General features: G+C 43.2%; 2 protein-coding genes across 9 annotated transcripts in view; both read right to left on the reverse strand.

Annotated features, from left to right (window-relative positions):
* Positions 1-826: 826 nt before the first annotated feature.
* Positions 827-4,877, reverse strand: Abi (tyrosine kinase Abl). 4 transcript variants are annotated; one of them, XM_065479826.1, is made up of 6 exons: positions 4,735-4,877; positions 3,491-3,846; positions 2,076-2,708; positions 1,495-1,627; positions 1,216-1,437; positions 827-1,159 (listed from the first exon to the last, which is right to left on the reverse strand). In XM_065479826.1, exons 1-6 carry the CDS (start codon positions 4,757-4,759, stop codon positions 996-998), a joined length of 1,533 nt encoding a protein of 510 aa, XP_065335898.1. In that variant the 5' UTR covers positions 4,760-4,877; the 3' UTR covers positions 827-995. The 4 variants fall into 4 exon arrangements, with proteins under 4 accessions (XP_065335898.1, XP_065335900.1, XP_065335899.1 ...); XM_065479828.1 differs by having other exon boundaries at positions 4,801-4,863; XM_065479827.1 differs by having other exon boundaries at positions 4,681-4,861.
* Positions 4,878-6,059: 1,182 nt separating this feature from the next.
* The window catches only part of rdx (BTB/POZ and MATH domain-containing protein rdx), an 81,385-nt gene continuing 74,759 nt past the window's right edge, over positions 6,060-12,685 (reverse strand). For 2 of the 5 annotated variants that reach the window (XM_065481680.1, XM_065481676.1), the window contains exons 3-9: positions 11,644-11,765; positions 10,522-10,673; positions 10,234-10,293; positions 10,002-10,129; positions 9,023-9,200; positions 8,638-8,959; positions 6,060-8,209 (exon numbers count right to left, since the gene is read on the reverse strand). In XM_065481680.1, coding sequence (XP_065337752.1) covers positions 8,032-8,209; positions 8,638-8,959; positions 9,023-9,200; positions 10,002-10,129; positions 10,234-10,293; positions 10,522-10,673; positions 11,644-11,765 — 1,140 coding nt within the window. In that variant the 3' untranslated portion in view covers positions 6,060-8,031. The remainder of the gene's footprint in view (positions 8,210-8,637; positions 8,960-9,022; positions 9,201-10,001; positions 10,130-10,233; positions 10,294-10,521; positions 10,674-11,643; positions 11,766-12,685) is intronic. The other 3 variants (XM_065481677.1, XM_065481679.1, XM_065481678.1) reach the window with 3 other exon arrangements.

A 12,685-nucleotide genomic window follows, 5' to 3' on the forward strand; every position in this document is an offset into this window, starting at 1 on the left:
GCATTTCATAAGTCCTGCGAAAATAAAACATCCTGCGACAAACACACCTAAAGCGATGTACACGATCTGCATCATGGACTGGGTCATCTCGTCCAGTCTGTTTGGCTGCTGCTCCAGCGATTCTTTCACCGGCTCTCCGATCATGTAGGTGGTGATTTGGAACACGTGCCCCTTGAACTCCAGGCTGAACAAGCTTCCATTGTCGACTTCTTCGTTTACTGTGACGATTTTCAAGACGCAAAACGACGAGTCGTATTCGCCCTTTTCGACCCCCATGTTGAGGTATTTGGTTGCGAATTTGGACTGCATGATCGTCTCGCCGTCCTTCCTCCACTTACAGTCTTGGTTTCTTCCATCGCCCAGCACAGGTTGCTTCAGCTTATACTCCCGGTAGGGTTCAAGGTCGGACACTGTGCGGAAGTAGCTCAGGGAGGTGGCTGTCGAGATGGCCACCAGTCCAAGCAGCGTTAAAGTGGTCAGTGTGGTGGCCATGGTGCCAACTCTTGAACAGCTTCATTTGCCACCGCCGAGCTTCAAGACGGCGTGCTTCTAATCTTATCTTTGGAGCACCTTTTCTGGTTGTGAAAATGCTGCTTTTTGTGATAAATGGAGCATATCAATCCTTAAAATTTTTATTGGTCTTCTCTTACGAGGAAAGCAAACATTTGACAAGGCCCATAAATAAGTAGTGGTGAACAGGATTCGAAAAGCACGTTTGGTAGGCAAATATTGCAGGCCTTGAAAAATGTTGTAACTTATGCACTCAATCGAGCACTTTTTATGGTTTCAGAGAGAGAGAGAGAGAGCTTGAATTCAAACTACCGGCTTGAAAGATAATGTGTTTTATTTTAATATAAATAGCAGTGCAAAAGAAAACACAATATTGCTCAAACAATATGGAAAATAGCATACACATTGCAATGCACCAATGGAATAGTTATCGATACAGCGGGTTGGATTTTCTAATTACAAGAGTAGTTTAAGTTCTGAGTGAGTTAGACGCATGGTTCAACATAGTTACCTGGGAAGAGGCCTGTGATGCCGTCCATCACTCCCTCCCACCAGCCGTCGTCGTTCTTTTTCAACACGTAAATTACACAATTTTCCTGGAAGCTGAGTTCATCCTCTTTGTCCGCATAGTAGTCGTAAATCGCGACAACTGTCAAAATATCGTCAGTAAGCACGTGCCACAAGAATTAAATAATTCTTATGTACCTTTTTCGATGTAATTCTTTGGTACCCAACCGGGCAGACCTGCGTCTTCTGGCACAATTCCCATGGAAGTCCTTCCGTAGCCATAAGAGGGGGGCAACTGCTGCGACTCTGGCATTGGAGGGGGTGGTAGTGGCGGTGAGCCTTGGGAGGCCCTCATCATTTGCAGGTGGTGAGTAAGGTCTTCCACTCCCGCTCCCTGATGCACCAAGGGAGACGGTGGAGCTGAAGATCGGACAAACCGTGAGCAACGATCATAAAATTGTGTCAAATAATACTTACGAGGCATACTCATGTGAGTGTCAAGAGGGAAACTGCTCGGCAGTGGACCTCCAGCAGGAGGAGGAGGTGGAGGGGGTGTCTGTGGGTGATTCTGAGACTGGTTTCCATGGTTGATCGGATACACCATTCCAATCTGAAACAAATGTGGTATTTTCCCAGTAGTCAATAAGTCAGAACTTAATAGAATTATGGTTTGAAGGAAATCTTATTAAATGCACAGGATGTTATTCCATTGTTAAATGTTTCAACAAATTAATTTTACAAGGGCAAGGAGACTTGGTTATTCTATACTGCTTGATACTCTTAATAGTAATCCACTCTTGCACAAAGTAAGAGTTGATAAAAAAATCAGCATTTAAAAGAAGACGTTTATGGAGTAAAAAAAAGCGTTTTACCACTGCACTTCATTTGTTAAAAAATGCAGGCCATTTGCAACCTTGTATTTTCTTTTACTTCTTTTGGATGTATGGGGTAAAGTTAACTTAGTGATCCAAAATGAAATATAATTATATAGAATCTTAACCCTCAGGTCTGGACAATTGTGATGGAAATATTAGCTGGACAAAAGTGATAAATCTCACCTGAGGTGGGCCTGGGGCGGAGGTACTCGAGAGGCTCTCTCTCTGCTGGTGATGCGAAGAGTGGTGGTGCGGGTGGGGCAGAGTGTGCGTGAGCAGCTGGTTGCTCTGCTGCACGGGCAACGTGCTGTAGCCCGGTCCGAGCCCGACCACGCCTCTGTTCTGCTCGATGCTGCGGCGGGGGTGGCCCATTGGGTAGTTGGGAGCGTAGTGACTGGGAACTTGCGGAGGTGCGACGGCGGGCGGCGTCCGGTACTCTCGGGAGCCTTTGCTGAGGCTGCCGATGTTGCGGATGGCCTGAGGAGGCGTGGGCGGCTTGGTGGTTGGCGCCGGGCCCACGCTTGGACCCTGCTGCAGGGTGCTAGTTACGATGGCGCCCTGGCTCGATCCTCGCTTGGAGCGAGGCGTGCCGCCCTGCGCGTGAGCTGTCGCCTGCTGGCCGTGCGACATGGCAGGAGAGTGCACGCCGTGGCCCAGGTTGTCCAGCGCGTTGTAGTCGATCGGCCTGCGCACATACTTGATCGGCTTCTCTAGGATCGCAGGGGCGATTAATTTAAACTGGCGGCTCGTAGTCTTGCTGGCCGTCAGCACGCCGATTTCGCGCCGGGCCACCTTTTCTTTGTGGATCATCACCGTCTGTGAAAAAATACGCAGATTGATGGTTAGTAATTTGTAAAAAATTGAGCTTGGATAAATATTGCATTGGGCTGGGAATTTTGGATCGTTTCCTTCTTTATTTCCAACAAAAGAGAAGCCGAAAAATTTCCCAGGTTGCCGTTAAAATTTTTGAGAGGATTGATTCAAAGGTTTGCATGCTAATCAAGTCTCCTTCTTGTAAAATCACAATTTATTTTACTATTTAGGGAATTATTTCTCAAAATTCGCACACCATTGGATAGATTGGGACGAGAGGCAAAATGATGTTGACTATTTAGCCCAAAAGAGGCGAAAACCCTGTCTAAAATTCACAGCCCCTCCTATTAAAATGTTTATCAGGATTTTCAAGGAAAATTACAAACAGCTTGGAGTACAATCTAATAGGAAGTATATTCATTACATAAAGAAGTTAGTAAGTAGTTCTTGCGCTACAGTTGAAGAGTTTGATTGATGCAATATCAGTCAAAAGTGTTGAAATTGATACCAACATTACTATAAATAGGTTTCTGTTTTTATCAGAAACCTCACCAGATTTAACAAGAGAAATTCCTATATTTTTCAAATAACAAAGTCAGGATTTATTGTAGAGCTAAAAAATTATTTCAAGCGGTAAAAATCCAAATTTCATAGAAATACTCTGGTAGAATTTCATAATGGCTCATTTAAGTCTAAATTATAAAGGGATACTTAATGTGTACTACTGTCTTTAGGAGTATGTATTATATACGTCTTCTGAAAAAGGTAAAAAACGGAATAGGTACCTGATGCAAGTGGTTCATCTGACTCTCCATGTCTGCCAGTTGGGAAGCTTGGAGTTCAAGCAGTTGCAAAAAGTTGTAAGCCAGCGTGTTGATTTGATAAGCGACCGAGGCAAGACTTTGGGTCATATAGCTTTTTGTATCCTCAAGAGCTGCCCTCTTGTTCTCTGACTGGTAGTAATTTTCCTCGCAGTACTCGGCCACCCTTTGCAGATTCTGGTGGCTGTCGCACAGGCTGGCCCGGCCCTCTGGCAGCTCCGTGGACAGCAGGGCGGCCAACTCGGCCAGGTGTTCTGTATCGCTGCCCAGCTCGGAGCCTCCTCGCGCACCGACCATCATTCTGCTGACTGCCGAGTTAGCTGAAAGTTCGGTTCACGTTAACTGGAGGCAAAATACAATTCGTGTGCGCAAAGCATAAAGCAAAAAAGGTAGCGATTCAAGGCGATTCAGGTTTTTGTGGAAGCCAAATCGCCGGCTGGCAAGACGTAAAAGGAAGAAGGCAAACTTGTTTTGACGGCGATCATCGGCGGTAAGATGTCGGGAGGTGGCGAAAGATCAGGTTCCTCAGGATGGTTGAGGAGAGGAGGCGGAGGAAGATCAGGTTCATTAGGTTCGTCAGGGGGAGGAGGAGGTAAACTATCAGGTTCGTCGGGATCGGGGTCTGCGGGAGGGGGCGGCAGGTCGTCGAGAGTAATTTCGAACTCGCTGAAGTCGATGTCCAGATTAAAATCCATGCTGCGCAGCCACCCAAAAAGCGAGCATGCAGAGTAGCGAAATCCGAAAATGAAGAACTAAGATTCTGACACAAGCTGAGCTGAGGGAAAATAGGATACTACTGTGACCGACAAAATGTTATCAAATTTCCACCACACTCAGCAAACGACGACTTCCTGCATACTCGCTTCTCGCCTGCGCCTGACACAAGTCTGAGGGGACAGCGATCTCGTAATGCTTTGGGGCGTGACTCTTGTTATGACTCGATTTTCAGATGGGGCACGACGAAGATAGAAGACATTTTTATCCCAAACCAACGATTCAATTTGAACGCATTAAAAGCAATTATTGTAAGACGAGGAAAGAGATAAAAAATATGTAGCATGCATATAAATAGGTTCAAACATAACAGGATGAAAGGGCGTTTGCTTTGCGGTCTGCACAGTTAAGCGTACATACTGTTGATAGCGGAAACATACCCATTCCGAGTATTTCCTCTTACGAGAACATGCAAGATTAGTCGACCAACCCACCAGAGTTATGGAAAGAATTCCACATAGCACAGGCTTTACTGGGCTATACTTATTTCCACTTCTTACAGCTTATTTTCCGGTGAAATCTATTGACTGATTAGTGAAATGACGCCATTTTGAATATTTATCGCAACAGAAGTTGCGTTGCAGCTGGTTGCAGCCAACGTAAAATTACTTTAACTGTCGCAATTGGCATGAAAGAAAAAAGACATTTACGTCCATCTGTTAATCATTATAGTTATCAGAAAATATTATTTTATATAATTTATGCTGGGCTTATCAAAATGAGAAATATGCAAACGTTCGCTATTTTTAATTTAGTTGGTAGCACTGTTACCTTTTCAACGAGAAATAGCGCCTTCAGCACCTGCAGAAAGATAAAAGATAGTGAAGAGCGCTGACAGATCAACTAAACACCATAATATTAATCATATTAATATTTAAGAAAGCAGATTAACTATGCAATTCAACTTAAACAGAACGCAGATACTCGATACTCGCTTTCTTCAAGACAAATCTGAGGCATCGACATAAAATAATTTGAGAGGAAATTTCAGGGACAATAAGTTATAAAAATTTGTGAAATTTCGGAAATTTCAAAGAAATTGGAAAAATTATTTAAGATTAGGTATTAAAATAATTTTACTACATATTTATTGTGAAGTTATCTGTATCATTTTAATTAGTGAGTTGAGAATAAACCTAGAAAGGTATGAAATGTTTATTATAGTGTTAATTTTTTGTTATATTCATTAATCTTCTCAAGAAAAATAAATAGATATTTTTGAGCAACTGAAAATTTTGATCTTTTAAAAAATAAAATGCACAATAGTCGTAATAATAAGCTTCAAATTTTGCATTTAATGGTCTTCCCTTAGTAAAATGAGAATTAAGTGAGAAATTTCAATTAATTGTGCATTTTTAGGTGTGACATCAATATATTGTTGTATGATTTTAATTAATTACTCATGATTAGGGCGTACTTGATATGACGTTGAAACTGGTCGAGAATTAAAACGACGAAATTGAAACAACGAGGAAGAAGCCTGGTTTTGTTTTTTCTCAACATAAAAGTGAGAAATATTTGCAACAAATCAATGTCACTTACTATACCGCTGACGACTTATAACAGAAATCCTTTTTTAAATCTTTCATCTGTTTATGCTTTCTGCTTGATATAATTTACTTGATGATTAGCATTATTTATGAACTTGTGTTAATATGTATAGTTGCGGTTTGTTGAACTAATCAATCGATAATTATTATGTTTCATTATTGAAGTTTCTACTTTTTGCAATGGTGGGTGTGGTAAGAAATACGTATAGTTTTATTTTTATTTTCGACTCCCTAAACAGGAGCAATTTTTTATTATTTTTTACAGGTTTAATTTGTACATTCATTTGCTGCCGAAAGGGAAACAAACAAAGAATTTTGAATGTCTCATAATTTACAGTTTTCTCATATCAATGCATTAATTGTGTTTCTTCTACTCAAAAGAAATGATCATCATCTTTAAAATTCTACAACATACAAAGGAAATTTCTTGCTTTAATTTATTAATTATATCTTCACATTCAACTTTAGCATTAGGAACAAAAATCGAAACAGACAATTATGTATTATTACTTTCCATTCGTAATTAGTGCTTAAAGTGCTCGTGGCAGTATTGTTTGTACAACTAAAAATAATTTTTGCAAAGTAACACAATACCAGAAGCGCGGAATATTTTTCTTCGCCGGAGGAAAAGCACAGCAAAATTTCATTTTACAGATTCTGTGTGGATTTTGTGATTCTTGATCATCGTTCACCGTTTTCTTTGAATTAGCTTAAGAGGAGGGAATTGCAACACGTTTGACGTGAATCTTCATTCAATTTTTTAATCACTTGTAATTGAGGGGTGGTGGGGGTCGTATACAACTGGACTACGGCAACGCGGGTGGAGGAAATTCTGCTTTGGGTTTGAGCCTCGAACGATGTATAGGATTGTCTTCTAAAAAATTTGCTGTAGCAAAAGAAAGAGAATACAAAAATAATTGTTTAACGAGAGACGCGTGTGTTGCTAATTTGCAAAAATTATTCCAGGGAAAATCAAGCGACTTTTTACATAAATACAGAACCAGAGAGGAAAATGCAGCATTTGTCAAGTAATTCAAATGAGTCGGCGTGTTTTGGGACTTCTGTCGATGAGTATGAAGAGAGTGAAATGCGCCGAATTCCAGGTGCATGTTTGCTCGCACTATTATCAGGGCAAAGAGTAAAAAATACTGTCCAGGTTGGCACATTTGAGGAGAGGTCGTAAGGGTTGGGCTGCTGTTGTTGTTGATACGTAAATGACCGGGAAGAGAACGCCTTCTCGCTCATTTCGTCAACCCTCATGCACAAATTTGGCCTGTTACAAAAGTGCTCGCAAAACAGACTGAGGAAGGAAAAACGAGGAAAAGTAATGTTGAATTCGCAAAAGAGTCGAGAGGAAACTACAAGTTAGAAAATCTGCATTTTAACAGTAGTTTGTCGTTTTCATTACAGTGTATGAGATCTAGGGATATTTAAATTTTACCCTTCGTGAAAAATTATCATCATCTTCAGCATCATCCTACAGCAGCAAATTTACACATTTTTAATGGCATCACCAGCTTGCGCTTCTTTACAGCTTATTTCACATCGGAAAATGCTTTCCTACCATTCAGATTGTATCACCATCATTATCATCTCATTCTCGGTGAAGACGAAACAAAACTAAATTCGCTCGCTCGACAACAAATTAGTTACCGTCATAGTAACTCACTACTGACATTATTAACTGGAAAAATCAATCACTAACTAAAAAAGAGTAACGCCCTGAAAATAGGGTTTCCAAGAAGTCACTTTCAGCACAATCTGTTCATCAATCAACAAAAATTATGCTCATGAATGCGTGTGTGTGTGCATCTGCAAATCAATCAACACATTTATCGCTGAGGTCCATTTTGATTAAGTTGGTCGCACAGACACACACACGCACAGAAATAAGGAGGTCGAGGGCGCCAGCGGACGGCCCGCGCTTCTTTGGAAGACGAGGGCGCTCGGGGCAGCATGTTTACGCAAAACAACAGGACAACAACTCGGGCGCACACTTCATTTTTGGCTTGCAGTGTGTATGTGTATGTGAGTGAGTGTATGTGTGTGTGTTTTTGCACAAAATCAGGGTTAATACAAATGGGTGGGACACGTCGTTTTAGTGGCATGGCTTGAACACATAAGAAATGTTGCTGAAGTGGTGGTGATGGGGGATGATTTGGCTCAGCACGCCGGGTGCTTTCAGCTAAGCTTGACTCGCTTTCTTGGTGGGCCGATTGGAGGTATCTGCTGGGTGGCTAGTGAACGAAACGCCTCGGCGATCAGGTGCGGGTGAGACTGCACCATGCTCTTCCAGCCTTGCGTCTCCATCACGTCGGTCGCGTGCCTGCAATCAGCACCAGCATAGCGGGTCACACATCTGATCAAAGCGAGAAACAAAATCAACCAAACGAACTACATGAAAACCAACGGTACAGACTGCAGAGAGAGTTTTGACTTGTTTGCCAACATAGCATCACCAAAGAACTAATACGAAAGTGAGACAGAAAATAAATGTCTCCTACAGAGTCCCACAAAAAGCCCAGTTTCAAACCGACAAGTCAAATTTTTCTGCTTGTGAGCCGACTCCTCTCAACCACCATAGAAAAGAACACCGAGAAACGCCATATCAATAACTCTAGTGTGAATCCATGTCTCTAATTTCTACGTTCAAATTGTCTAGACTTTTCATTCCATTTTGTCACACTAGAGAAATTAACACTGGCGTGTCTTCATGTCCTTTTTAAAAGCGGTTCAAGAAGTCGGCGCCACTCTGTACCAAAAGAGCACAAAGAAACCAATACTAACGTGTTGATATACTCGATGGCCTGCGCTTTAAGCTGGTCTGCACTGTGCAGGTCGGCGAGGATCAGGGTGTCTGCCACGTTGTCTATGCTTAGGTTCGTGCACAGCGCCTCCTCGCACATGACCTTGAGACGGTCTAGCGCGTACTTGTCGGCAGCGGCCAGCAGGTCATCTGCCATTTTTTCCAGGTTGGTCGCCCGACCGGTGTAGATGAAGCGCAGCATCTCCCGAAGCACCTCGTGGTCTACGTCGGCGATTTCCACTCTGTTGTGTTTCCGCTCCTCCATTTCGTGCTCGAACATTGCCGCGAATACTGGACTCCGAGCTGGAAAAAATGAGGAAATTAGTTGGCTTGTCACACTCTATTTCGTTAAATTTTGTTAATTACCGGCGAGGATGGCCTTGTGTGCTTGGAACTCTCTGCCTGCCACGGCCAGCGTGACATCACTGAACTTCTGGTTTTCGAAGAGCTGTCCAAAGTCGTCCGACAACCGACACTCGGGAACTTTGAACTGAACGGTGTTTGACTGGCCAGAGATATTGACGCTGTCCGCCACGACGCTCACCTAGAATTAGAAAACGGTTCCATATAGTAATCAATGAGTAAAAAGTGCATTTAATCCAAAATCTTGCGCAACGGAGGTCAAGCGTGATTGTAATGTGATCAAAAGCACTAATAAGTAGAACACACCGAGGCATTTAAAAGAACACTGCACGGCTTTCCAGAATTCACGATTTCCTTTCTCCGCGCGCCACACTAGAGATCGATAGCGCAGTGTGTTCTCACAATCAGCACTAATTTCGCTGACCCAGCCTTTCGACAGTTTCCCAATTTCGCGTCACCCGCTCAGAGTGGCCCGTTTTCACTTTCACCCACGCGCGAGGCAGGTTCTCTCCGCTCGCCAGACGACGAAACGGTTTCCAAAGCAATGGATCCGCTCGCCCGACGCGTTATGCAAAAAATTTGCGTGCAACAATAAATGAAAAGGTGTCTAGTTGCATGATTGTGAGTTAGTAGGGCAGTGTGCGCGCGCGAAAAGAGGTCTCCTGCAGCCGGATTGAGGTCAGGTCAACCGAGTGATGCACTTTCACTTGTATGAGAACAAGTGTGTGAGTGTGTGTTTACGCTGAGTAAGGCACGCTGTTTTTTACACGGCCGGCGCAAAAAAGTTGTCATTGTTTAATTTAAATAAAATCTCTAGGAATCGCGGTGCGAAAATTAAGTTAATATATTAATTAATAATTATACTAATTTAAAATCTTAGTGCTTTAAGTCTTAAAGATTTTTTTCACGACTCGGTTGTGATGTTAAAATAATAAAAAAGTCTGAAGTTTGCTTATTTGGTTGTAAAATATAGTATACTTACTTCACAGAAAATGGTGAGTTTATCGTCTGGCAGGAGTCCATTGGCCTCGTCGAGGAGGAAGTCTCTTCGAATGAACTTTTTGAAGCCCCAGTCTTTACCCTGCACGAAACGGTAGGCTCTTTGACTCTCTGCAATGGAAAACAAGCGCGTAAGTAGGGAATGAGGCATCAGGCAGCTCGATTCAGGGCGTTCGAGACTAGAGAGCAGTGGACAACGACAAAACAGCACTCACCGTTGGAGATGTAGTTTTGGTTGCGACCCTTGGAGCCGCTTATGGTCGAGCATCGACCCCCTTAAACACCCAGACAAAAAATGCGTTCAATTCAAAGGGCTCACGAAATTCAGTTTCAGTTAAACCCATTGATCATGCAGGGGAGGAATGTTCTTTGCGTTTAACAATAATAATAACAGGCGATAAAAAATGAGTAATGCTTTGTTATCAAATTGTCCACTGCTTGTAAGTCGATTGGCTTTAGCGGGGGAAAATAGGGACTACTCCAAAATAAAAATGGAAACTCACCCATTGCTTTGGTTTCTTCGCGTTTCGCGTTTAAAATGGAGAACTTGAACTTTGCTCGGACCTCTGATTTGTTACAGGAGACCAACAGGAGGTAGAGAGACAAATAGTCTTTACTCTCTTCATCAAGACCCTTGGGGTTGACCCGCAAACACCTGTAACAAGGGGCCACAAGGATAAATCACAGCTCGGAGACATGCACGCGCGGAGGCAGATGCATATAAATTTGCAGCACTTTCTTTTGTTTGTGCTGCAGTTGCAAAACCGACGGAAAAAAGATCTGGTAGGTTTCACTTCCTTGTAAAGCGAAGGCGGTCATCGCGGCTTTCAAATTAATTTATAACGAAATGATTGCTCACAGCCATTTATGGCGAATTTCTACTCGATTTTCGGTCGCCCATTGTTGTTAGTACAAAGTGCGGAAATAAGGAGTAGCTGACATTTGACAATTGGCCGAAAGGAACAAGTAGTGTGGGTGAAAGTGTAGACGCGAGAGGTGAAAGTGGAGCTGCAGCATTTAAACTATTACTTGCTCGCTTAATATTTATTGTCGGTGTCTGATTAGACGAGCATAGTCCGTTTCACTCGCTTTGGAGAAAGACCGCCGCCGCTTTTTTAAGAGAAAGAGCTCCAACGAGGAGAGTGTGCGCGCGTTAAATTTATCTGCCGAGCTGCTTTCGGCGGTTTTCACCTCGCGAGAGAAAATCTAGGAAGTTGTGCGCGTTTCTCAGGCCGATTAGAAGTGAGTTTTTGACAGCAGACTTTAAAGGTCGATGATGCAACTCGATAATTGCTGTCGTTTCATTAATAACATACAAACACAAAATGCTTCGTTAATATGATTATTTGCAATCGCATTGAGAAAGCATAGCATACGCGAGCCGCCAGTGAAAAGAAAAGAAACCGTGTTGCAATTGAGAAAAGCAGATTAATAATGCAACTCCTCAGCCGACGCGGCGGCAACAACTAAACTAGACCATTATTAACAATGGGCGACTTGCATAATTGCGCTCTCCGTGAGCGGTCATAACCTTCTTGTTAATTTATTTGGGTGGGAACTCGATCGGCGGTGATTTGCATCGATTAGACAGCGACGTTGAGTAACTTTTAAAAGAGAGAACTCACCATTTGAGCTTGTCATTGGCACCCGCCGAGAATGTGGATGATTTTAAAACTTCTCCCATTTCTTCTCGACAGAAGCTAAAATTGTTTATGGTCCACATGTAGCTAAACTTGACCACCTTCACCTGTGAACAGAAAGAGATATACATTGGTTAAAAGGCAGGTTCAAAGGACCGACAGTCCAGTTTGTCACCGGCAGCGCTTTTTCCCCCCGATTTTGTGGCGTGCGTGCACGGAGGCTCTAATAATAACACACAATCACGCTGCGGCGGCGAACGCGGCTGAGCGGAAAAAAGGGCATTGAACACGGCAGGGTCAAAAAAGATCATCGCCACTGTGAAGGACGATAACCCTTCCTCCTTACTCTCCTGCCAGAGCGATCCATGCTCTGCTGATCGACGCTTCGTGAAAATATACACACTCATTCCGGCGACCGCGAGTCAGGTATGCAGTGCCATTGTAGAATTTTACAGCGTTTTTTCCTTTTCTGATGGAGTTGGTGTTGTTGCCCTTTCATACGGGGTCAACGGTGCGATTTTTTGTGTCAAAATTGTCAGAAAATTCAGAAAATTGATATAATTGCGGAAAGTTGGCACAAAAATTGCAACCCCGCCTTGAATGAAAGGACATGACATTTCCACTTGAAAGCATTAATGCTGGCGGGTGATAAGAGGCAAGGTCGAAACAATTGCCCAGCTATAGTGTGGGTAATTACTATTAAAATCGAGTAAATAGCCGCTTAGAGGGCACGCCGAGGACGAAATGGTCGCGGCATGTGTATTTATTCGAGGGTTCCTGCTCGTTTCTCGAAATAGCTGCCAGCGTCAAGTTCAGCACACAAGTCATCGCCGGTCATCACTCCCTGCCGGCCATTGCCCCTTTTTCTTCGACTGCGGGCCCAAACAGAGCGAGCGAGCGAGCGACTCCTCCACAAAAAGCGAGCGAAACGCCGGAAAGGTCATGCGCCGCGGGTCATCTGCGCTGAGGAGAAGTCGACTTTTTGTCCCAAATGTGCTCGCGTCGGCATTTTCTGACGGCGTGGAAA

The sequence above is a fragment of the Cloeon dipterum genome, chromosome 2 (genome assembly GCF_949628265.1).
Source record: "Cloeon dipterum chromosome 2, ieCloDipt1.1, whole genome shotgun sequence".
NCBI classification, from domain to species: domain Eukaryota; kingdom Metazoa; phylum Arthropoda; class Insecta; order Ephemeroptera; family Baetidae; genus Cloeon; species Cloeon dipterum.

What these genes read in the sequence shown, in the direction of transcription:
- Abi (XM_065479824.1), bottom strand. Translation starts at nt 4,221, where the DNA reads ATGGATTTTAATCTGGACATCGACTTCAGCGAGTTCGAAATTACTCTC. An exon ending in CCGCCCCAGGCCCACCTCAG is followed by an intron (nt 1,628 to 2,075) that starts GTGAGATTTATC and finishes CATTTGTTTCAG; the next exon opens with ATTGGAATGGTGTATCCGAT. An exon ending in CACTCACATGAGTATGCCTC is followed by an intron (nt 1,438 to 1,494) that starts GTAAGTATTATT and finishes TCCGATCTTCAG; the next exon opens with CTCCACCGTCTCCCTTGGTG.